This window comes from Nuphar pumila, chromosome 1 (genome assembly GCF_984573655.1).
Source record: "Nuphar pumila chromosome 1, dmNupPumi1.hap1.1, whole genome shotgun sequence".
In the NCBI taxonomy this organism is placed as follows: domain Eukaryota; kingdom Viridiplantae; phylum Streptophyta; class Magnoliopsida; order Nymphaeales; family Nymphaeaceae; genus Nuphar; species Nuphar pumila.
The window spans coordinates 4,828,689-4,855,398 of record NC_143249.1 but is presented as its reverse complement, the minus strand read 5'-3'; the positions used below and the strand labels follow the sequence as shown (position 1 = coordinate 4,855,398).

The 26,710-nt window shown below is 37.7% G+C and overlaps 1 protein-coding gene and 1 long non-coding RNA gene across 4 annotated transcripts in view; both read left to right on the top strand.

Moving 5' to 3' along the window:
- Positions 1-3,711: 3,711 nt before the first annotated feature.
- LOC149847755 (uncharacterized) lies at positions 3,712-5,686 on the top strand. Its single transcript, XR_016432433.1, has 2 exons — positions 3,712-4,082; positions 5,367-5,686. It is a non-coding gene; the product is annotated as an uncharacterized LOC149847755 (long non-coding RNA).
- Positions 5,687-8,819: 3,133 nt separating this feature from the next.
- LOC149847754 (translesion synthesis protein REV1-like) overlaps positions 8,820-26,710 on the top strand; it is a 28,167-nt gene continuing 10,276 nt past the window's right edge. Inside the window, exons 1-5 of one of the 3 annotated variants that reach the window (XM_089998972.1) lie at positions 8,820-9,071; positions 9,170-9,361; positions 9,452-9,516; positions 24,802-24,924; positions 24,994-25,334. In XM_089998972.1, coding sequence (XP_089855098.1) covers positions 9,007-9,071; positions 9,170-9,361; positions 9,452-9,516; positions 24,802-24,924; positions 24,994-25,223 — 675 coding nt within the window. In that variant the 5' untranslated portion in view covers positions 8,820-9,006 and the 3' untranslated portion in view covers positions 25,224-25,334. Of the gene's footprint in view, positions 9,072-9,169; positions 9,362-9,451; positions 9,517-24,801; positions 25,335-26,710 lie in introns of all 3 variants that reach the window. The other 2 variants (XM_089999054.1, XM_089999144.1) reach the window with 2 other exon arrangements.

The window sequence follows — 26,710 nt, the reverse complement described above, 5'->3', positions numbered from 1 at the left end:
TTCGGAGACTCTTTAAGGAAGGATGGTCAGATGTATCAATGGTGTTAAACATGGTTGATTTAATAAAATTTCTTGTACTTCAAGGGACCTCACAACTGCATGATGTAGAGTTCAGTGCATCCACCTTTACATGCACTGTTATGTAGCATATTTTGTGTTTATTTTTCTGGTCACCTTTTTAGGTGCGCCCCATGCTCTTCTCCAGAGTTGTTACTTTTGGAGTGTTCTCTTGCATTATAGAGGGATTGAATAAGCAACAACCGACATTAGCAATGCCATGGAAAGGCATGTGAATTTTTCCATGGTAGAATGTTAGAATTGCTATCCTGATGACAAGAAATGGAGAGCTTATCCAAGAGAGAGAAGTTGCTGCTCGGCTATTCAAGGTAAAAGTCGTAGACATGGATCAATTATTTTTTGATCCTAACAGGTACTGTGTGGCATGATAGTTTTAAGTTTCGTTTGTTGAAACCATTTTTTATTTTATTGAATCTAGAGTAAAAGTCAAAGATATGGTTCAACTGTTTCTTTAACCTAATAGGTATTGTCCGGTTCCTATGATAGGTTTAGGTTTTTGTTTATCAAAATTGTTCTACAATGTTTATTTATTGAATTAATTTGATATATGCAGTGCAATTTTGATGGGTTGCGATGGTTATTTTTCTCGAGTTTCATATTGTAATTTTTTTTAAATTAGCGACAAATATTTTCGTCGCTAGTCCGTCGCCAATTAAAATCAATTGATGGGTTGCGACGGAATTTAATCCGTCGCTAAATTGCTGACCAAAAGTTAGTGATGAATTATATCCGGATATAATCCGTCGCTAATTAGCGGCAGAACAATTTTGTCGCTAAGCCGTCGCTAATTAGCAAAAGTTTGGTGACAGATAAACGCCATCGTAATTTAGCGACTAGGATTATGCGACAGATGCTATCTGTCGCGAATTCGTTGCTAAATCGTCACTAAACATGTTAGCGACAGATTTTGCGATGGATTAGCGACAGATAGCGTTCGTTGCTAATCCACATTTTTCTTGTAGTGAAATAGTTCTATGATGTTCATGATTTCATTTATACTTTTCTGAAATAAATATGGTGTCTTTTCTAAATGATTATATATTCATTTGTTTTGGCACATTGTTTGCATCCTTGCAAAATGTTTCCTATTTAGACTTGTGAAGTTTGACCCACATTTACTATCAATTTTATAGTTAAGGAATGATCAAGCAGGAGTGGTTGCGGGATGCTATGGTTGGCGGTATAGGGTCTGCATTTTCTTAAAATCTGGTAGACTCTTAATTATTATTTAAACAAATTTAATTTCAATTTGACAAACTCAGTGCAAATGATTATTTTAAATTCATGTGATCAATGACATTTATTTCTCATGATTTAATGTTTGTGTTGGATCCTAACACCTGTAACTCACCCAAGATTTTAACCAATTTAGTTTAAATATTTCTGTTATGCTTATTTCAAAAAAAAAATTTATGAAAATTTTGGGTAAAATTTTGGGTTGTTACAACACCAATTACACGCTTTCCAACCACATCACGTTTGGTGTTAACTTTTTTCATGGCAGTTTGGCTAACACTAGCAAAACTCATTTTTAAAATTGAGAAGAACGATGATCGTTCACTCTAATACCAAGTTGTTACGTGTCTGAGCTCTTGATGTAGGTCTAGGTTCAAGCTTGGGTTTAGGTAGGTTGGTTAGGTTAAAAAATTGAGTATGTTTAAGGATGTTCTGACAGAGGTTGGAAAAAAAATCAGAACTCTCGTTCTACAACACATAAAATATTAAAATTTATGGGAAGGTCCTAGACACCTAGAGATAACTCGGGTTAAAATCTTAGGGTTATAGGGTTTGTATTCTGGGTGATATAGTCAGGTCAAGTTATGGTTTTTTTGATTTTTTTTGTGGGTTAGATAGAGACACATGGGTGGACTTTGGGTTAAATTTTTAGGCTTAGATTAGGTCGGATTGGGAAGATATGACTCCGACAACTCAGGTCAAATTTTGCATATTATAAAAGACATGATATGAACTAAGTGTTGGGCTTAACGATTTGGGGTGAGATCTAAGTTTGGTTTGGGCTTAAGGGCTGGATGGGGATGACTTACTTGGGATGTCTAGGCTCTAAACACAATTGTGGTTGGAGCTGGGGGTCCGTAGAACATTGGGCTCAACAAGGTTGGTCTATATGGGACAACCACCGAGTCTTTGAGAGTACCATTTCTACCCGAACCTTGGACTTGGATCACAACCAAGTTTGAGAGCTTCACGACCTAAAGCGGGTAAGACCTTCAACAATATAGAGGTAAGTGAGGGAGAGAGACTTGAGGTAGAAGAGAGAATAGAGGTTTTAAGATAAAACCCTAGAGAGGTTACAAACTAGAGATAGAGAGAAGGCGGGATGTATTTGAGAGTGAGAAAGATAACTTTACAATTTCAATTTATTTTTCATATATCATATCCTTTAAGGCACATTACAAGGGCTATATAAAGACTTTAGAAATGGTCATAAAGCCTCTTTACAAGTTACCAAATTGAATTTAAATAAAATCCTAAACTAAGGCAAGACTTCTTTAGGTAGACTAAGATTGAAAAAACTTCCTAAGTCCTATCTATTTTTAGGTAACACCTCACAAGTTCAAACCTAAGAATAGATAACACCTCTTCAAAATTAGGTATCACCTTCTTTGACTTAGCTAGAACTAAATAGACTAATTCTAGCTACTTATTTAAGCTTTAACTCCCTTAGCAAATCCTTCTTAGTCCCTAAATAGGGGAGGTTGACCCCCTAGGTCGGCCCCCACAAGGGTCAGCTGGTCCTCAATGCCCTCCTTGGATCCTGGTCCTTTCAAATGAGATTTGTTTTCCCATGCTCTGCTCATCCCAATGTCAAATTGGATATGGGTTGTATTGGGTTTGTATCAAGTGCTTGGATTGCTACACCTGGATTTGGGTCCTTCATAACCTATATATAGTCTTCAACATCTGGATATGTAGCATCAAGTGGATCCATCCAAGTCCCTTGGTGTAATGAATATGAATATGGATATGAGTATGCGATACTTAGATCTATTTGGATTAATGGTTGTGTGTTGAGGTGTTTCACTCTGAGACCTGCTTCGATTGACTGGGGTAATAGATCCGAAGTAGAGTCCTTCCAAATTTGGCCCAGAAGTAGAGTCCTTGCAAATTTGGCCCGTATCAATAAATGAAGCCAAGTGTACTCCTAGTGGGAAGGTTGAACATGAGATTTTACACCAGTGATCTCAATGATAGAGGTGTTTTTTTCTCGGTAATCTCCCCCAAAACCTTACTTCCCTCACACACGCTCGCACTATAAATCATAGTTACCGATAAGTGAAATGAATACGTGAAACTAAAGCGACAAGTGCATGTTAAAAAGTAGGGTGAAGCATGAAACCAATTTGGTTTTGGAAGTGTGTGAGAAACAAAAAGGGCATGTTTGAAATTGAGAAAGATGTAGTAAAAGTGAAAATGAAGAGAAAAAAGTATGATTTCTCACCATTCTAAATGAGATATTTTTTTCTCTGGGAGTTTTTTTAAAAAATACACTTTTTGATAAGAAACATTCATCCAGAGGGGTGAAGGGATGTTTTCAGGAAATTTTGTGGCTCTCCCTCTCTATCTCACCACCCCCACCATCCATCTCACCACCACCACCCATCGATCATGGGAGGCTAGTGACCACCCACCGACAGAATTCTAGTAGGTGGTGGGCAGTGGTTGCTTCCATCCATTATGGACGATAGAAAGAGATGAAGATAGGGGAAGTGGATAGGAGTTAGGCGACTCGTTAGCTGGTGGCCAACCATTGCAGGTGGTAGGCCACCAGGATGGGTCTGACCTGCGGCCTCTACTCCTGCCCTTGTGGGCACCTGCTACAGGGTCACTTGGCTCTTGTGTGTCTACCTCTTGGTGATGTTCCTCTTGATTGTGCTGCTCTTCGGCTTCACCGTCTTCGCCTCCAAGAACTGGAAGAAGATCGCGAGCAGCCTCCAAGAACTAGAAGAATATCCTGCCGCAAATCAGATTCATGGATAGAGCAGGTAACTACCACTCTTTTATAGGTATATTTCTTTTAATTTTGTTGTGTTCTAACCTGATCAAGGAGATTGGTAAGAATTGGCTATCATGCGTGCTGAACTTAAATTAGAATGTATCTGCATTCATATCATTAGCAAGTTATGCATGTATGGATGGGAATGGTCAATTTGTATATCATCTCTTGCTGCTTAAATTCCTAAACACAATGTCTTATTGTTTCTTTTACATGGAAAAGTGCAAATTAATTGGTTTTCGTTGGACCTCCAGTTTGAATCTATCGTGTTGTTCTTGGATATGGATGTTTAGACGATTCAGTATGCATATTCTAGTCAAATTCAGACTTGCAGTATATGATCTTTTGGATTTGAAGTTGAATTCAGATAGGTGATTTTTTGGATGCATATACATTCTAAATAAAGGTAAGACACTTACACTTCTTAATCATTTACATGTAATTTTTTGTATTCGGTATTAGCTTTTTTCCATCGAAGTATCCGGTTAGCCAATATCCGATTAGTTGGATTTCCTATTGGCTACATTCAACCCGAATCCAAACCATTTACATCCCAAATTGAAGATAACTGCAACCTTTTTTTTCTGTTCCTATGTCCTTCATGGAATAATTCACTTAACAAATTTGGTCTTGTTCTTGCTTTAGATTTAATCTTAACCCATTTAATAAGCACAATGATGTTGATCTTTGGGAGTCCTTGGAGAGAGCATATTTGAAGGATGTTATTAGAAGAAATCCTTTGGGGCTTGATGCTGAGGTACAAACTGAACTCACTTGGCTCTCTTTGTTATCATTGGGTTGAGTAACTAATGTTCCCTAAATTCACCGGTGGGGTATTTCTACAATGGGGAGTAAAAATAATTGTTTGAGTTCCCATTGTATTATAGGATTTTTGTTCACTTCTTTTTGTTTGATAAATTCATTAACAACATATACATCGTCAACACAGAAATGTTGTCATTACTTTGTTCTGAAAAAAACAAACGAGAGAAGCAGTAATGATGGCCACAGTAAATTTCAACTACTAGAATGTTTCAGAAACAAAGTATATGCTTTGTACAGTTATTGTCAGACTTACCAATGAAAGGCTTTCATCCGTCAGTAGTGGCTTTTTGCCAAAATTCTGACTCTGGTTCAAGTCAAAGGCTGAGCATGTTGACAGACAATCCTTTATTTTGTTAACAAGTGCACTTTGCAAGGAGAGTTTCAGGTTAGATTGCATTGCCACTTCTACTGATCAGCATTGTCCTCTCCTCTCTTTTCTACTTTCCAGTGTCGTTGTGCTCGATGTGGTTGATGTGCTCTTGGGTGATGACGACTTTGAAGAAGTCTGCTAACCACTGACAGATATTTGAATCCAACTACATGTATTTTATACTCAGTGCCTTTATTAAGCTCTGAAATATTTACTGGATAAACAATGTTTCTGTTTATTCCTTGTAGCAACAATGCTGGCAGCACAAAGCATTCAGTTTAATCCTTGTTTCGGTTTATTCCGGGTATCAACGATGTTGTTGTGGCTTGTTTCCTGACTGAAGAACATTTTGTATTAGGTTGGTCTGTGCTATCATAATTGATCATTTTGTACTTGTACGTATATAAATTTTTAGGGTTTAAATTTGTAAAAAAAAAAAAAATTATAATCAATGTCGACAATAAATATCGTTGGATTTAAAAAAAAAAAAAATAGTTAATGCCAACGATAAATATCATTGGCCATATGGACATATATGATTTGGCAATATAATATGATAGTAATTATTGTCGACTTTAATATAGAACCGATGATTCATATCATCATTGATATTAAATATAGTCAACGATATTTATCATCAAATTTAATTGCTATAACCGAAGACAATTATCGTCGGTTATTTAAATATATATGATTTTTCAATATATATACGACGATAATTATCGTCGACTTTTAATATATAATAGACGATATTTATCGTTGGTGTTGAAGAATATAAGGCAACGATATTTTTTGTTGCTTTTAACTATCATATCCGACGATATGTATTGTCGGCTTTAAATAATATAGGCGACGATATATATCATCAGTTTCAATTAGTATAGCAGACAATAATTATCGTTGCCTTTAATTTCTATTACCGGCGATATTTTAGAGCCAATAGCTTTGTACCGATTATGTCAAATTTAATTTTTTATAAAAATGATGATATTTATGTCGAAAACAGTAATATAAACAACTATAAAAAGCCAACGCCCATGGCAACGATGTTTATCATCGTTTATGTTATTGGCCATCATAAATCATATATTGCCGATGATAAATATCATCGGCAATGACCTGTTTTTTTTTGTAGTGACGGTCTGCAAGAGCATGGTCGACAGGGTGAACGAGCTAGATTTCATCGCCTTGCAACATCGACGCCTTCGGGAGAAGCTCTTTGGCACACTGAAGAGAGCAGTGATGTATAAGCTCCACCACCACCACCCTCTTCCTCTCCTCTCTCGATTTTTCAAGATTTTTCATCTTATTTTTCTCATGTTACACAAACAAGTGGATTTTTTAATTTAAAAACATTATCATATCAAAACTGCTTGTAGGCAAAATTTTCTTTATGAGAAATTTTCTCGCTTCCAAACATCAAAAAGGGAAACTAGGGAGAAGTGAACGAAAAACAAAGGGGGAAGCAAGAAGCGGAAAATAAATAATAGCATAAAAAAACACAAAAAAAACAAGAGCGCAACAAGGTGAAAACAAAAGCGATGCGAGAGAATCGATTTGAGAAGTGAGTGGGAAGGCCGCTTCCCACTAATGGGAAGCGAATTTCCCTGGTAATTCCCGCTCCATAAGCAAGCTTCCTGAGAAGTACGATTTGCCTCTTGGAAGGCGCACCCAATAACTATGCAATAAAGCACCAGGGTTCAAATTTGGGGAGTAGTTGTGCCTGGCCTGGTTTCTTGTGACCAAGCCCCAACCGGAAATGGATTAGGCCTGGCCCATTTATGCACCTCTGGCTGGTCAACCAACCCATTAGGGGTACAAATGGATGGGAGCAGATCAGGTCATGCTGAACATGAGCGTTTTTGCTCATGCCGACATCGTGGCCGTCTGTTTGCATTTTGGATGAATGCCACGTGGTTTTGTTGACTTTTGAACTTTTTAAAATGCAAATCGGATGGCCACGATGTCGGCATGAGAAAAAACGCTCATGTTCAGTATGACCTGATCTGCTTTCCAAATGGATCGGTGAGGTCGGGCCACTCATTCAATTCTAAAAACCTACTTCCCAGATATAGATCTCAAATAAGATCCATATGTATGATAGGGTTGCATTTGCTTTCATCCATTTCGACCTTTCCCGATTTGGATTCAGGTACCAAGTGCAATTTTCTGTCGGATCTATGACCAGTCTACTATTTACAAGTTAAAAACTTCAGTGCCTGTTATCATATAGTATTTAGATCTAAATCCCACTGCACTGTATCCAATATAATTTGTATTTGGCTGATTCAGATATATTGCTTAGAATTAGGAACCATATTCGGATCTAACATGATTCTTTTGCACCAATACGGCCCATGCCCGTCAACAGCTGGTGCACTCGGTTTAAATTTAGAGCTGGACAGCCTGGTCTGGCCCTTGCAAGATGGTGGGTGTGCCTCATCAGGCTGCTGTCGTGCTGGTCCAAATAGACGTGCCAGTTTGACCAGGCCATGTCCCTTTGAATATGGATGTAAACCATTCAGATTCGGGTTAGATGTAGCCAATACCAAATCTGACTAATCAGATATCGGCTAATTGGACTCCTCAGTCTCAGATTCAGATTTGGATGGAAACAAACGGATACTGCATCCAAAAATGTACATGTAATCAGATTCAGATATCTGTGGAATTCAGACATGAAATCCTAAACAAAAATCCGAATCTGGTTACTAATCGGATTCAGTTTTCTCAATAGAATCCGATTAATCGGATTTGAATTGGGTCGGATATCATATATATCCAATCCGTTGACATCCCTACATTTGAAGGTGCAGGCCATGCCGGGGCTGGCCGGCTGCTCACTCCTCCAGAGACCTAAGTAACTATTAGGATGTCAATGGGTTAAGTTTGGGCTGGCTGCCAAACGGAATCCAAATCCAATCAATCGAATGGGGTAAAGTAAGTAGAAACCAATTAACATTCGGAGTTGGATTCGGTATGAAGTTCTGTATTTTGGTATCTAAATTCAAATGTGATCTGAATCTAAATCCGATGGATGAATCAACCCGGTTACATATATCCAATTAGCTAATGAGACATGGGTCCACTATTACTTTTCTTCAAGCTGACCCGAATCTGAATCCAAATCCTGTAAAGCCAGCTCCGATTAGGTCGAATTCAGTAATCCCAGATCCGAACCGAGTCCGACCCGTTTACATCAACTCTACGAGGAGAGAAGTGATTTGACATCTTCACCGTCCATTGATTCAGGTACAAGCATATTGGATCGGATCTCGGTACTAGTATCCGATCCGTCGAAACAACATGCTCCCAGACTCCCAGTCGGTCCAATTCCATCGTTTAAACTTAAAGCGGGACCTACATATAAAGGGTTTGGCGGTTCACTCCGTCTCCGTCCCCTTCTTCCATCTCCGCGTTTCACCGCCACCGACTCCGGTCGAGAGAAAGCTCAACGCCATGAGTTCCGATTCCGGGAGGCCCGGGAAGCGGAATCGAGATTCCGACGATTCCAGTTCCGGGAAGAAGAAGCAGAAAATCCTAGGCATGACGTGGGGCTCCAATTCTCCCGCCTCTTCCAAACCGCTCGCCTTAAGATGCTCTCCCTTCACCGATTTCGGCAGGTTCTCCCTCTTCTCCTCTTTTTCTTTCTCTTCCAAAGCGACTTTTCTTTCGAAACCCTAAACATTTCTCCGATTTTCCGTGATCTCGCATTTACATGGACGAGAAGAATCGTAAGCTCAGGTCGCAATTCGATGTGGATGCTTCGAGCTCGTCCCCGAGGTAGTCTTCTGAATCCGTTTATTTCTTTTTCTTTGATGTTTTGGAGGGTTTCTTGGTGTTGATTTTCTTTTTGATTTGTTTTTTCGATCACCCGGTAGCGGTTCGAATGGGAAGAAGGGTCTCTTTCACGGGATTTCCATATTCGTCGATGGATTCACCATTCCTTCTAGCCAGGAACTCCGGAACTATATGTTGAAGCACGGAGGACGGTTCGAGAACTACTTCTCGAGGAAACGCGTTACTCATATCATCTGTAGCAATTTGCCGGATAGCAAAATTAAGAACTTCAGGTGCGCGTTCTTGCCGCCTCGAGATCGCTTGCGTTTTCGTTTCTTTAAGGAATGCTTAGTTTTTAGTGTTGTTGTTGTTTCCTTGTATAGGTCCTTTAGCAAAGGGCTCCCCGTTGTCAAGCCGGCGTGGTTGTTGGACTCGATAGCGGTGAATCGTGAGTTCTCTTTATCGTGGAAATCTCTTCTGATTGTGAATGATTTTGTTATTTGATGTAGGTTGTGCAATTCAGTCAACCGAGTACATATTTTTGCTTGTGATTGTATTGATGATGATTCTTGTGCCAGATGGACCTTGGAGTTCAGTGAAAAAATTGAGATATAGGGGAGGGAGAATGATTGCGTTATGGAAAAAGGAGCTGTACTTAATTATCATCCACATTTACAGTAGTAGTAGTTGTTGTTGTCATTTGTTTTACGTCTCTTTTTACTGCCAAGCTGTGATTAGAGAAACCAGGTAAAAAGTAACCAAGTAAATTATTCATTTTAAGCCTCATAGAGATTTAGGCAACCGTGTGGGAGGTTTATCTTCCATTATATGTTTGAATATAACTTTACCAACACAGCCAGTTAAACAGCCATAGATGTACAAGATTTGGGTGCAAATCGAACATCACACTCCAATACTTGAGCAAGAAATGCTTGGATCCTGATTCTTATTCCTGGATATGATTGCACTTTTCATTGATTTGGCGTCCCATCGAGCAGACTCAAAGCATCCCCTGCTTGTGCAAGAGGAATATAACTCAAAATCTGATGCTAGAATGCTGCTTAAATAAGTGATGGGTTGATGGAGGCAAGAGGCCATTTGTGCATGATGCGGATATCTCATTCTTCATGGAGAGCCCCTTGACAGATGGTAATTAAAGCTTGTTTGAGTTTCACATCGTGAACTTCTCAGACATTCAAGTGCCATTTAATAATGGTGAATGACAAGACAGGGTGGAAGGTTTCAGGGCACAGTTGAAATGTCTTGACCATGAACTGGGCTGACTCGTAACTTGGATAATTGAAATTGAACATTTTCTCAACCATTGCTCCTTGTGAACATGCTTGTTCAATCACTTCATATTTTGATAGTTAGATGTGTTGGAATCTTTCATCTGCAGGAGATCTAGTCAGCAAAGCCTTTTCCCCCTGCCCCTAGATCAGTCGAGATATAATGCTGCTTTGATCCAGAAGGGCCACACTTATTTGAACTCCAAGATATTCTCCTTGTCTTATGAAATTTTGGCTGGCAATTTAGAGAAAGCACATGGAAGTGATTGAGAAGCATGAGAGGAAACACATAAAAAATATGAAAAGTAGAGTGAGAGAACGTATAAGAAGAATAGATGAAGCGTATGGAAAGCATAAGAGAAGTGTGGGAGAATCGAGATTCTCATCAAGTTTCATAAGTGAGGAGTATCGAGCTTATAAAGCGAGCTTTTAGGTAGCAAGCTTCCCACCTATGTAAGAAGCTTACAGTAAGTCTGGGTCTGCTTCTTTATTAAATAAATGAGCTTGGGCCAAGCTTTTTTTTGAGTTGAGCGCATGAGGAGCTTGGATATATACATCCGGATGTGTGTCAGTGTGTGTGTGTTAGTGATTAAAATATAGGCGTTGAGGTGACCTAGGTGAATGCTTAGGCGGAGGCACCTTGTCGATATTTATGTTATTATAATTTTTAAACATGATCATCTTGGTTTGGTAACTCCGCCTGTGTATAATTGTTTAGTTATACACTGCCGGTCCCAAGCCCGGATAAAGGAGGAGGGTTGCAGTAGGCCAGTGACAGCCAACATAAAAACTTAGTCATACCCTATGAATATGAACAAATATGAGAATTTCGTTGGGGCGTTCCATACTGAGCGACGCGCTGTACTCTATAGGCCCGAAGGCAGTGATAAATGGGCAAGGGTTGCTAGGTCGTCGCCCGGAAGCGACGTGTCACACCGGCGCCCGGGTGTGGTGTCAAATAGGCAAGGGTTCCCTCACTTTGTTGGACGGGTGGGGGTAAAGAAGTTAGTCCAAGACCATAAAATTAGGTTAGCCACTTGGAACATAGGGTCTTTAAATGGTAAGTTGGTAGAGTTAGTAGATGTTATGTGTAGGAGAAAGATTGATATTTTATGTCTATAAGAGACCAAATGGGTAGGTGAGAAGGCAAAAGTGATAGAACCTCGGGGATATAAGATTTGGTATACAGGAATAAATAAAAATAAGAATGGAGTAAGGATTGTTATGAGTCGTGAGTTTATAGATAATATAGTTGAGGTCCGTAGGAAGGGTGATAGGATTTTACTTATTAAATTAGTATTAGGTACGAATATTATTAATATTATTAGTGTTTATGCACCTCAAGTAGGTTTAGATGATTCCATTAAGCGTCAATTTTTGGAAGATTTAGATGGAGTAGTACAAGGGATATCTTATGATGACAAGCTCTTCATCGGCGGTGACCTTAAAGGACATGTAGGCATTAGTAGGGATGAATTTGAGAGTATCCATGAAGGTTATGATATAGGAGAAAGAAACGAAAGTGGAGAAAGGATTTTAGATTTTAGTTTCTCTTATGATATGATCTTAGCAAACACTTGGTTTAGGAAGAGGGAGTCTCACATAGTAACATTTAAAAGTGGGGTTAATACGAGTCAGATATATTTTTTTCTACTTAGAAAAAGAGATAGGGGTTGTTGCATCGATTGTAAGGTTATACCGGGAGAAAGTATAGCTACACAACATAGAGTCCTAATTTTAGATCTTAGAATTAGACAATGCCGCAAAAGGGATAGACATAGGATAAATCCTAGAATTAAGTGGTGGGCACTGAAAGGAGCTAAACAAAGAATGTTTGTAGAGCAGGTAGTTAAGGAAGCTGATTGGTGTCTCGAGGAGGATTCAGACTCAATGTGGAATAAGATAGCGGGTGGCATGAGAAAGGTGGCTAAGGAGGTATTGGGTGAGTCTAAAGGCGGTGCACCGCTAGGTAAGGAAACATCATGGTGGAACGAGGATGTCAAATTAGCTATTAAGGTTAAAAGAGAGTGTTATAGAAATCTAAGTAATAGTCGTGATAATGAGAATTTGGAGAAGTATATGATAGCAAAGAAGGAAGCTAAAAAAGTAGTTCGAAATGCGAGGGATAAGGTATATAAGGAGGTTTATGACAAGTTGGATACCAAAGAGGGCGAGAAGGATATTTATAGGCTTGCAAAGATGAGAGATAGAAAATCGAGGGATCTGGGTATGATTAGATGTATCAAAGATGAAACACAAAGGGTTTTAGTCACAGATGAGGAGATTAAGGAGAGATGGAAAAATTATTTTGATAAGCTATTTAATGGAAGTCATGCTCAGGATCTTGGAGACTTGTCAATTCCTTTTCATGAGATGAATCGTGACTTCATGCGCAAGATTCAAAAGAAAGAAATTGCAGAGGCTTTGAAGAAAATGAAATCAAGAAGGGCAGTTGGCCCAGATGGTATACCTATCGAGGCTTGGAAATGCTTGGGAGAGAAAAGTTTAGAATGGTTGATAAATCTTTTTAACAAGATTTGGCAGACAAATAAGATGCCTAATGAGTGGAGGAAGAGTACTTTGGTGCCTCTATATAAGAATAAGGGTGATATACAAGATTGCACAAACTATCGTGGTATAAAACTCACGAGTCATACTATGAAACTTTGGGAGAGGGTGATTGAGTATAGGTTGAGGAAGGTTGTCATGATATCGGAGAATCAATTTGGTTTTATGCTTGGAAGATCAACTATGGAAGCTATACTATCTTCTTAGACAACTTATTGAGAGATATAGAGAGAGGAACAAAGATTTACATATGGTTTTTATTGATTTGGGGAAAGCATACAATAGAGTACCTATGGATGTTCTCTGGTGGAGAATGATGAAGAAAACTTTTTCTCTCAAGTACATTAGTATAATTAAAGATATGTACGAAGGAGTAGTAACCAATGTCCACACTTGTGGAGGGGTGACAACCAATTTTCCTATAACGGTTGGGTTACATCAAGGATCTGCTTTAAGCCCTTTCCTATTTGCTATAGTGATGGATGAGCTTACGAGATCAATTCAAGAAAATGTGCCGTGGTGTATGTTGTTTGCTGATGATATTGTTTTGATTGATGAGTCTAGAGCTGGGGTTAATGCTAAGTTAGAATTATGGAGACAGACATTGGAAGCAAGAGGTTTTAAGTTGAGTAAGGGTAAGACAGAATATATGGAATGTCGGTTTAGTAAGCAACGAAGTAGTGATGGAAGTGTAGTGAAGCTTAGTTAGCAAGAAATACCAGTGGATGATTGTTTCAAATATTTGGGATCTATCATTCAAAAGTATGGAGAAATTGATGCAGATGTAAATCATAGGATAAAGGTTGGGTGGATGAAATGGAAAAGTGCAACTGGAGTGTTGTGCGATCGTAGAATGTCATTGCAGTTGAAGGGAAAGTTTTATAGGACGACTATTAGGCCCGCTTTACTATATGGTACGGAATGTTGGGCTGCCAAGAGACATCATATTCAAAAAATGAGTGTAGCTGAGATGCGTATGCTTAGATGGATGTGTGGAAATACAATAAAAGATAAGATTCAGAACAAGGAGATACGTAAGAAGGTAGGCGTTGCACCCATTGAAAATAAGATGAGAGAGAATCGTTTACGGTGGTTAGGACATATTCAGCGAAGGCCTAATGATGCTCCAGTTAGAATGTTGGAGAAATGGGAAAATATATTAGTTAAAAGAGGTCGGGGTAGGCCTAGGAAGACTTGGATGAAGATGATAAGAAAGGATATGAATGCTTTGAACCTCACCGAGGACATGGCATTGGATAGAAATGATTGGAGGAGAAGGATTCATGTGGAAGACCCAGAATGATTTTCTTTGTTGGTTCATATCGCCGACCCCAATTGTTTTGGGATGAAGGCGTAGTTGTTGTTGTTTGTTGTTGATCATCTTGGTTTGGTAGTAATATTTAAAATATTAAAAAAAATTCACAAATTTTCTCATTTTATTATTTTTAGTATTTTGGGGTGTCTCGAGGAGGATTCAGAATCAATGTGGAATAAGATAGCGGGTGGCATGAGAAAGGTGGCTAAGGAGGTATTGGGTGAGTCTAAAGGTGGTGCTCCGCTAGATAAGGATACATCATGGTGGAATGAGGATGTCAAATTAGCTATTAAGGTTAAAAAAGAGTATTATAGAAATCTAAGTAAGAGTCGTGATAATGAAAATTTGGAGAAGTATATGATAACAAAGAAGGAAGCTAAAAAAGTAGTTCGAAACACGAGGGATAAGATATATAAGGAGGTTTATGACAAGTTGGATACCAAAGAGGTCGAGAAGGATATTTATAGGCTTACAAAGATGAGAGATAGGAAATCGAGAGATCTGGGTATGGTTAGATGTATCAAAAATGAAATACAAAGGGTTTTAGTCAAAGATAAGGAGATTAAGGAGAGATGGAAAGATTATTTTGATAAGCTATTTAATGAAATTCATGCTTAGGATCTTTGAGACTTCTCCATTCCTTTTCATGAGATGAATCGTGACTTCATGCGCAAGATTCAAAAGAAAGAAATTGCAGAGGCTTTGAAGAAAATGAAATCAAGAAGGGCAGTTGGCCTAGATGGTATACCTATCGAGGCTTGAAAATGCTTGGGGAGAAAGGTTTAGAATGGTTGACAAATCTTTTTAACAAGATTTGGCGGACAAATAAGATGCCTAATGAGTGAAGTAAGAGTACTTTGGTGCCTCTATATAAGAATAAGGGTGATATACAAGATTGCACAAACTATCGTGGTATAAAACTCATGAGTCATACTATGAAACTTTGGGAGAGGGTGATTGAGTATAGGTTGAGGAAGGTTGTCATGATATTGGAGAATCAATTTGGTTTTATGCCTGGAAGATCAACTATGAAAGCTATACTATCTTCTTAGACAACTTATTGAGAGATATAGAGAGAGGAACAAAGATTTATATATGGTTTTTATTGATTTGGGGAAAGCATACAATAGAGTACCTATGGATGTTCTCTGGTGGAGAATGATGAAGAAAGGTGTTTCTCTCAAGTACATTAGTATAATTAAAGATATGTACGAAGGAGTAGTAACCAATGTCCACACTTGTGGAGGGGTGACAACCGATTTTCCTATAACGGTTGGGTTACATCAAGGATCTGCATTAAGCCCTTTCCTATTTGATATAGTGATGGATAAGCTTACAAGATCAATTCAAGAAAATGTGCCGTAGTGTATGTTGTTTGCTGATGATATTGTTTTGATTGATGAGTCTAGAGCTGAAGTTAATGCCAAGTTAGAATTATGGCACAGACATTGGAAACAAGAGGTTTTAAGTTGAGTAAGAGTATGACAAAATATATGGAATGTCGGTTTAGTAAGCAATGAAGTAGTGATGGGAGTGTAGTGAAGCTTGGTGAGCAAGAAATACCGGTGGATGACTGTTTCAAATATTTGGGATCTATCATTCAAAAATATGAAGAAATTGATGGAGATGTAAATCATAAGATAAAGGTTGGGTGGATGGAATGAAAAAGTGCAACTGGAGTATTGTGCGATCGCAGAATGCCATTGCGGTTGAAGGAAAAGTTTTATAGGACGACAATTAGGCTCGCTTTACTATATGTCACAGAATGTTAGGCTGCCAAGAGACATCATATTCAAAAAATGAGTGTTGCTGAGATGCGTATGCTTAGATCGATGTGTTGAAATACAATAAAAGATAAGATTCGAAACGAGGAGATACGTAAGAAGGTAGGCGTTGCATCCATTGAAAATAAGATGAGAGAGAATTCGTTTACGGTGGTTTGGACATATTCGACGAAGGCCTAATGATGCTCCAGTTAGAAGGATGGAGAAATGGGAAAATATATTAGTTAAAAGAGGTCGGGGTAGGCCTAAGAAGACTTGGATGAAGATGATAGGAAATGATATGAATGCTTTGAACCTCACCGAGGACATGACATTGGATAGAAATGATTGGAGGAGAAGGATTCATGTGGAAGACCCAGAATGATTTTCTTTTTTTGGTTCATATCACCGACCCCAATTGTTTTGGGATGAAGGCATAGTTGTTGTTGTTGTTTGTTGTATTATTTTTAGTATTTTATTTTATTTCTTACTTTTGTTGTGTCTAGCACAGCTGACTGCTATACACACACACATAATGTGTGTGTTGTTAAAATATTATGTCTCTTTTAACTGTAAACTGAAATACCCATCAGGGGTATTTCAGTCCTTTTACTCAATAGGTGTCAGCCACCCTAATGAGCTAACATTTGTACTTTTTCTTTTTTTATTTACTTTTGCTTTTTACACTTTTTTTTTTCTTTTTGACTGTTGTGAAAGGGACAGCTCCATATAGCTGTTGGAGCTGCCCCAACAGTCACAAATGTGACCGTTGGGTGCAGCTCCAACAGTCATATTGAGCTGCACCTGTGGCTTCTTTTTGCATTATAAATAGGCCTTAGTGGCCCTTGTAAACATATTCTTTTTTGTGAGTGCATATGCAATATTGTAAAGCCCCTCTTTGGAACTTATGAATTGAAGTTCATTTTGTTTCATGCTGTTGTGCATGTGTATCCGTGCTTTCGTGCACTTGTGAGTGTTCTCCTTTGTGCCTTTGTGCACTCTTTGTATTTCTTGTATTGTGGTGTTACACACAATCTCTTTTTGTAGAGATTTTCACATGGTATAAGAGCAAGGTTGTTTGGAGAAAGAAATTGGTGTGATTCTTCTCAATATCAAGTGCCTCGAAAAACGTGCCTTCAACTTTTTGGTGATTGGAGTGGAGGCTCTTCTTCATTCAATATTTTAGAAGATTACTACAACAAGAAAGATTTAAAATCTTATTGTGGTACGTATTCTTTTCTTTCTTCTTTCCTCTCTAATGGGTGAGAAAGACTCCCATTTTTCTCTTGGTTTCAAGCTAAATGGCTCAAATTATCATGTGTGGGTCGGAAATATGGAAGCTCACATCAAAGGGAAAGGGCTTTGGGGTTACATTCAAGGCTCGATTCCGGAACCCGAGCCTAAAATTACTTTTGTTAAAGAAGGAGAAATCAAAATCCTTGAGGGAGATGAAAGAACTAATGCTCTTGAGGAATATAGTAGGAAACATGAGCAATGGGAAATAAAGAATTTTAAGATCTTGTCTTGGATTTTCTCTTCCGTTGAGACAAGGATTAATGCCAACATTATAAAGTTTAAAAAGGCTTCTCAAGCGTGGGAGTATCTTGAGAAGATGTATACTTCTAGGGACTTGTCCCATAAGTATTATCTTCAAAAGAGAGCGTTAACTCTTGTTCAAGGTGATATGTCTATAAGAGAGTATTTTGCGAAACTCTCTTCAATTTGGGATGAGCTTGCCATGCTTGAACCCAAGTGGTGTGTGTGTGTGTGTGTGTGATAGGCAATGCCCTATAGGGACATTTTGGTTATTTTGTACCTATGTAATAGGCCTTGTCTATTAGGAATATATTTGTCCTTTTTTGTTTTTTTATTTGTTCACCCCCTCGAGTAAAAGCTTCTATTTTTTTGCCTATTTGGTTTTGTATAAGGGCTCTATGGTCAAAAGACCACGGAGTCGTTGGGAGCAATCCCAATGGCTATATTTATAGCCGTTGGGAGCTCCCAACGATTCTATTGGGAGCTCCCAATGCCCTCGTGAGTTGTATATATAGGGACTCTTTGTCCCCATTTTCTCTAATGCTTCCTTTAAGCATTTTATGAATATTATTATTTTTTATTTGATCTTGTGTGCTCTCTTTTGAAGCGATTTGTGTGTGCCTTAGTGGCTCTTTTGTATTTGGCTTGTGAAGCTTTGTATTTGTGCACACTTTGTATCCTTGTAAGTCCTTGAATGGCATTTCCTTGCGCATACTTTTGTTTCATTACACTATATGCTTCTATCTGATATATGAAGGTGCATGTGTATATGCACACACACACACATTAATAGTGGAAACTCCACTATTTAGATAGGCCAGTGAAAATGCTGATAATGCATCAGTATTTTCAATCTGCTTTCTCTTTGTTTTTCAACAAAAATTCATTGTCCACAATGGACTGATGGCCTCTGCTAATACAGATGAGTTGTTGACATTATTTATGCTTTTCCTTTTTGATATCTTGCATAATTTTATTCATTGAATTAAGGATCATGATATCAAGCCTTATTTTTTCTCTTTGTTTTGTTCAGGTCTTTCTTTTTTCATTTTTCTTGAAAATGACATTTAATTTTCTTTGGTATTGTATAACATACTTTTGTAATGCATATGATATTTTCCTTTTTTTTCCTTTTGTTAAAAATATATATGATATTTCCTTGGTAATACATATTACATAACATACTTTCTAAAATATAGGTCATAAATCTAATGGCTTTATTTGTTATTTTGTTGAGAAATATATGATTTGTCCTTAGAATACAAAACATATTAATGCATGTCATACTTTCACGATCAATGTTGTGTCTATTTTGTTTTATGTTTTTTGTTCAGGAATTAACATGTGATTTTTATAATCTATAACATCCTAATCGATCTATTTCTTGTTTGATAATTTGGCTAAATAGCTTTCTAAATTTTACCTTCGGCCAATAACATAGTTTCATCAGCCTTGTACATGTCCAATCCTCTCTCTTTCAGATAAGGAAATCATTTTTTATTCATTTTTTGTGCATTTGTGCACATCTCTCTCTGTCTCTCTCTCTCAGATAAAGAAATCATTTTTTATTCATTTTTTCTGCATTTGTGCACATATTTTTGTAATGAGATATTGCGGAAATATAAAGAGTGCATACAAGCACATACAACAATGAATAAAAGAGAAAATATCACAAGTCCACGAAGGGAAAATACAAGCACAAGCCTTTAAGAAGGCAACAATATACAAAGCCTCTTATTGAAAAGAGAGAGGAGCTCTCCAAGATTATAATACACAAGGGGATCACCCCTATTTATACAAGAGAAGGAGGAGGAAAAAGGAGGGCCAAAGGGCCTCAAAAGGAGAGCCAAAAGGGGGCTCCCATAGAGTCGTTGGGAGCCCCCAACGGTCACATTTGTGACCGTTGGGGGCTCCAACGACTTCTATGTTGGAGCCCCTTTTGGTCCTCAAAAATAATAAAAAAAGAAATGAAAAAATAAAAAATAAAAATTACATTTGATCAAAAAAGAAAAACTAGTTGTTTTCTAAAACAACTGTGAAATTACAAAAATACCCCTATCGGGTATTGATGTAATAAACAGAATATATATATATATATATATATATATATATATATATATATATATATATATATATATATATATATATATAGGTACATTTTAACACCCCCCCTCAAACTTTACGGGGGAAGGACGGAAAGTTTGCCGAGAAGAAACATGAACCGAGGAGCCGGAAGAGCTTTAGTGAAGAAGTCTGCCAACTGATATTCTGAAGTGACATATGGCAGAGCAATAGTTCCTCGTAAAAATTCGTCACGAACATAGTGGCAATCCATTTCGATATGCTTCGTACGTTCATGAAAAGTATGATTGCTTGCAATATAGATGGCACTCTTATTGTCGCAACACAGCTTGGAGGCTTCAGTAATATCAACTCCCATATCTTTAAGCAAACTGCGAAGCCATACAAGTTCCATTGTTGTGGTTGCCATTGCCCGGTACTCAGCTTCAGTGGATGATAGTGAAACTTTCTGCTGCTTCTTGCATCGCCAGGCAATCAATGAGTCCCCTAAAAAGACACAAAAACCAGTATTTGAGACTCGATCATTGGGATTACCTCCCCAATCTGCATCAGTATAAGCAAGAAGATTCAAAGGGGAAGAGGAGGATAGAAATAGCCCTTTATTGATAGTATTCCGAATGTAGCGAATGATTCGGAGAACCGCACTCATATGCACGGTTGTAGGAGCATGCTGAAATTGACTGACTGAGTGAACCGCATGAGTGATATCTGGTCTGGTGATGGTTAAATATGTAAGAGACCCAATGAGTTGTCGGTAGGGTGTAGGATCTTCCAGAAGAACCCCATCCTCTAACCGTAACTTGGCATTAATAACCTCGGGAGTCTCTACCTTCTTATAATCAGAAATCCCAGACTTAGAACATATATCTGCAGCAAGCTTCATCTGTGACAAAATATATCCTCTAGGAGAATATGCAACCTCAATTCCAAGAAAATATCTGAGAAAACCTAAATCAGACATATCAAAATTATCTTTTAACATATTTTTAACATTAATAATACTACTTTGATCATTTCCAGTGATAATCATATCATCAACATAAAGCAACAAAATTACGATACTAGAACCTGCATTTTTAACAAAAAGAGCAGTGTCAGTATAACAAGAATGAAATCCTAATTTTATCATGATATCACTAAAACGATCATACCAAGCCTTAGGAGCTTGTTTAAGACCATATAATGCCTTTAAAAGCCGAAGTGTTTGACCTTGCTTAATATTTATTCCGGGTGGTGGATCCATATAAACTTCTTCACTTAAACTTCCATTTAAAAAAGCATTTTTTACGTCAAGTTGATAAATAGGCCATTTTTTGGTTGATGCGACAGCTATTAAGGTTCTGACACTTGTCATACGAGCTACGGGGGCGAATGTTTCTTCGTAATCAATACCATATTCTTGGGAGTATCCCTTAGCAACCAATCTTGCTTTATATCGTTCCAAAGAGCCATCGCTTTTAGTTTTAACTTTGAAGACCCAACGACAACCAATAGGTTTTTTGTGTGAGGGTAGATCAACTACTTCCCAAGTATTGGCCTTTTTTAAAGCATTTAGTTCAACTTGCATTGCTTCAACCCAATGAGGTATAGATTTAGCTTGATTATAGTGGGTTGGTTCAAAATAAGAGTGTAGCGTTATCAAACATGCCCGATAGTTGGGAGTTAAAGAGTCATAGGAGACAAACCTATTTGGGGGTATTGATATTCTAGAAGAATGCCTAACTTGTGGTTCCTCAATGGATTCGGAAATTTGAGAGTATTTTTCGAGGGCACTAATAGGTTTTTCTTGATTTCTTCTTGAGTAAACATTTATATTGGCATTGCTATCATGAACATTTGTATTTGAATTATTATCATTTGAGAGTGTTATGTCAAGAGGGGATACCTCGTGAGTGTCATCTATGTTTTCAAGAGAATCTTCTTGTATGTCATCAATAAGATCATATAAGAATACATAATTAATTTCATTTGTCTCTTCTATTTTATCAAAACCGTTTTCTTCTTCGAGAAATGTTACATCTTTTGAAACATATAGTTTATCATTCTTAAAATCATAACATCTATACCCTTTTTGATTTTCACCATATCCAAAAAATACACATTCAATTGCTTTGGGAGATAACTTATCCCTTTTATGTAGTAGGACAAAACATTTGCAACCAAAAATACGAAGTCGATTAAAATCGGGTGAAAACTTAAAGAGTTTCTCATAGGGAGAAGCATTTTTTAACTTAGAAGAGGGCATTCTATTGATTAGATAGGTTGAGGTAAGAACGGCTTCCGCCCAAATTTTTTTTGGAATATTTCTAGACACAAGCAATGTTCTAGCGGTTTCTATAATGTGCCTATGTTTCCTTTCCGCTAGGCCATTTTGTTGAGGAGTCCTAGGACATGACTTTGGTTTAAATAGTTTTGGAATTCGTGAGATAAGTATTCACCACCGGAATCGGATCTTAAAATAGATATGTTACTTTGAAATTGATTTTGAACCTTTTTATGAAAATCTTTAAAGAAAGTAAATACTTCCGACTTATGACTAAGGAAATAAATCCAAACATACCGAGTAAAGTCATCAACAAACGTAACATAATATGAATAACCCCCTTTAGACATAACCGGAGAAGGACCCCAAACATCCGAATGCACCAATTCAAAAGGCCTTGATGAGAAAAAAGATCTAGTTGGAAAAGGAATAGACTTCATTTTTCCAAAAATGCAATCTTTGCAATTAATTTCTTTTTCCTTACAAAATTTATTTCCAAAAGGAAAGAGATACATTTTGGAATAACTTGGATGACCAAGTCTTTTATGCCAAGTTTCCATATTTTTTTCTTGGACATAAGAACAAAAAAAGTTTGTAGGGAGATCAAGATGGTCCATATAATAGAGGTCTCCCTTTCTATGGCCTTGCCCAATCCGCTTCCCGGACCGGAGATCCTGCACAAAACAACCATTAGATGAGAAAGATATTTCACATCCATGGTCGGCAATTTGAGAAACCGAAAAAAGGTTTAAATTTAATTTGGGAACAACTCTTACTTTTGGAACACAAAAATTTTGAGAATCTTTAAAAGAGCTAATACTTGAAATTTTCAAAAAAGTTCCATCGGCCGTTGAGACACAAGAGTCCTTTGAATTGATGCAAACATCACTAAGTGCATTCTCATGAGGGGTCATATGAAAAGAAGCTCCGGAATCAAGGATCCAAGAATACGTACCGGGTGATGATGTCGAAGCAATGGCCGCACCCGATGTGGAGGAAGAAACTTTAAGCATTTGTTGGAGAGCCATAAATATTTGTCCAAGAGTTGCTTTAATGTCATTGTTTTTGCCTTCATCTTCTTTGGAGGTGGTTTCTTCAAGAGAGGCTACTTTAGGCTTGAAGGCTCCCATAAGCTTTGGACAAACGGGTCTAATGTGACCCGGCTCATTGCAATAATGACAAACAATCATTTTTCTTCCTCCATTGTAGTTCCCTTGTTTCCCAAAATGAGGAGGCTTATAGGTTCTAACATTGTTACCCGGTTTGGATACGGCAAGGACTTCATCAACATGCTTACTCATGCCAAGCCTTGTCTCCTCTTGAGTGATTTCGGCAATAGCATCCTCAATAGGAGGAAAAATAGATCTATGGAGAAGTGAGGATCTCACTTGCTCAAATTTGGGGCGTAGCCCAAAAAGAAATTGAAACAATCGCTCTTGTTCCATTTGTTTTTGTCTTAAATCAACATCTTCTATAGAAACCCACTTTGGCTCTAAAAGAGCCAATTCATCCCATAGTGGGTTAAGGGCACTATAGTAGTCTTGAATGCTAGAATCACCTTGCTTGGTGGTTCTAACTTTTTCTTGCAAGAAGTATGCTCTTGCAAGATCCTTTTGGGTATACATACCCCTCATAAAGGACCAAGCCTCATTGGCTCGACGAAATTTAGCTATATTAGCACATACCTTAAGCTCCACATTGTTCATAAACCACGCAAGGATTTTTGCGTGATTGCTTTCCCAATCTTCTACTTCCTTTTGATGATTTTCAATGGCCTTGAGACGGGCATCTCCCTCAAGAGCTTTTTCTTGATCTTCTTCCATTTTTGTGAGCATAAGCTTAGGTTCCGGAACGGTCCCCATGACATAACCCCAAAGCTTCTTCCCTTTGAGATTATTCTCCATTGCCGATGCCCACATCATATAGTTCTTTCCATTGAGTTTGAAAGAAAGATCAATCTTTGTCTCCATGATGTTGCCAAGAAGTGAGAAGATGTCCACCAAAATAAGAGATACACGAACCACACCTTTCCTTCAAGAATCGAGTGGCTCTGATACCATGTAATGAGATATTGCGGAAATATAAAGAGTGCATACAAGCACATACAACAATGAATAAAAGAGAAAATATCACAAGTCCACGAAGGGAAAATACAAGCACAAGCCTTTAAGAAGGCAACAATATACAAAGCCTCTTATTGAAAAGAGAGAGGAGCTCTCCAAGATTATAATACACAAGGGGATCACCCCTATTTATACAAGAGAAGGAGGAGGAAAAAGGAGGGCCAAAGGGCCTCAAAAGGAGAGCCAAAAGGGGGCTCCCATAGAGTCGTTGGGAGCCCCCAACGGTCACATTTGTGACCGTTGGGGGCTCCAACGACTTCTATGTTGGAGCCCCTTTTGGTCCTCAAAAATAATAAAAAAAGAAATGAAAAAATAAAAAATAAAAATTACATTTGATCAAAAAAGAAAAACTAGTTGTTTTCTAAAACAACTGTGAAATTACAAAAATACCCCTATCGGGTATTGATGTAATAAACAGAATATATATATATATATATATGTATATATATATATAATAGGTACATTTTAACAATTTTCTGCTAGTATATATGAATGTGCATACGTTTGTGTATATAATATGCATAGGTAACTCACATCCTTGTGTGCACATATATGCCTCTGTCAACTTTCTCAAAGAATGCTTTATCATACAAATTACTTTTGGATCCTGCTTCAGAGGTTCTTGGCAAGCTTTGGCCACCTCCAAAGCTGTCTGGTTGTTGTTTCAGTTTTACTTTGCACTTTCTGATTTTCTCTTGTATGCTTTGCTTCGTTATGTTATCTAGGCAATTAGCATTTTATTGCTCTGTGCGTGGTATTTGTTTGATTCATGTAGTCATTGTTGCCTTCTGAAGGGGTGCCATATCAACTTCTAAATGGAGCTCTAAAGCAGCAAAATCTATCGTCCTTTTTCGCTTTGAAAAGCAAATCAGCATCTGATAGGTCTGTGTCGCCTTTGAAGTCCCAACAATCTGAAGGTGAAAGTTCAATGACAACTTACATAAATAAAAGGGAGATATCTGTTGACGATGCAGCTCTACTTCCAGTTGAAGATGAGAAACATTTATATCCCCAAGGTGATCAATCTACTGTCCCTGATCATGAAGAATCATTTGGTTGTGGAGATGCAGATTCAACTTCCACTGAGCCAGTAGATCCAGATGGTCCTGGAGAGGATAGAAAATCAACTATTGAAAGATCATCCGAACCAAAAAATTCTTCTCTTGGCGATTCAGAGTCATTTGGTCGTGGAGATGCAGAAGCAAGTTCCACTTAGCCAGTAGATTCAGATGGTCCTAGAGAGGATAGACAATCAACTATTGCAAGATCATCTGAACCACAAAATTCTTCACTTGGAGATTTGAATTTTGTTGAAAAATATTTCAAGGTTAGGGTTGCTCATTTTCTGTTACATGTATGGTTTACAATTGCTTTACGACTTGAGTGGTGCTCATGTCAGTGACTGTGCAAGCAAAGGGCAGAAGATGGATAACCATTCTAGGTATTTGCACAAGTCTTAATTTGTGGTCAATGACATTGGAGTACAAACTTCCATCATAGGGTGGTTTCATGGGTGGAGTATCTGCATGTACTCGCTGTCTACTGGATGATGTTACTTTAGTTATGAGTTGTCAATTGTGATTGTTGTGATGTTTATTTATTCATGTATTTCTTTTTATTCTTTTTAATTACTGCATATGTAACAGGTCGTAAATGGAAACCCTGAGTTGATGATAGAGCAATGTGTATAATATGAGTGAGCTGTTGCAGCTTTTAATTCTGGCTTCTTTCATGGTTTTGGAACGACAGTGACTTTGATATGGGCAATGATGCTTATTCAGAAAAAGAGAAAAAAGATAGACAGTATTGCTGACAGCTATTCTCAATTATTTTTCGATGAATCCACTCCGATTATTTTCATATTTTCTTTATCTTACTTTGTGAGTTTAGTATAAAAAAGAAATTCGTTAATTTCATCCTTCGTTCCTCTGATCTTAATCCTTCTTTTGTTGACTTTATTCTTTTTATTTCCCTTTCTTTGTTCCTTTTCTCCTTTTCTTCTTTGATTATCAATATTGTCATGTGTTGGTCATTGCATGCAATCCTTCTCATAATCTGCATGATAGTTCTTTTCTATTTGCACTATATTTTTCTTTCATGTCATTCCCCAACTGCCATCTTTAGAGTGTGATTAACACCAGACAACAACCGAGACCCACCAAACGCAATCAACAGCTTCAGCGATCTGGCCCCCAAGAATGGTGCCCGGTCCCCCCTTTCCAAAAAAAAAGGAAAAAAGACAACATTTTATAATATGATTACGTTTCTGCTTCTAAGCTTGTTTCATTTTTTCCTGTTTACATTAATTGTTTTTCTCTTTACTTATGTATATTTTTCATCTTCCTCATTTCAATCCTTTCAGTGCGTAGGTTTAGCTGGGGTTTTCAAGGTTTGTTCCTTGGAAGTTTTATAATTATGATTATTTTATATCTATGAGTAGCTGAAGATTGTTCGGACATGGTCATCTTCTCATCCTTTTCAGCTCCACTTTGTCGTGTGGTGTATCATTAAGACAACTGTTTATATTATGGTCTATAAGCCCTATTGATGAGAAAAAATTTATTCAGTTACATCATCACTTTTTATTTCATTATGTTATGAACGTTAATCAGAGCTGGTTGACTTTATTGTGCAATCCCCTTTGACTGCAAATGTTTTTGGAGGTGCGAGGAAGTTTTTTATTTCTTTTGACTTGTGTTAGCA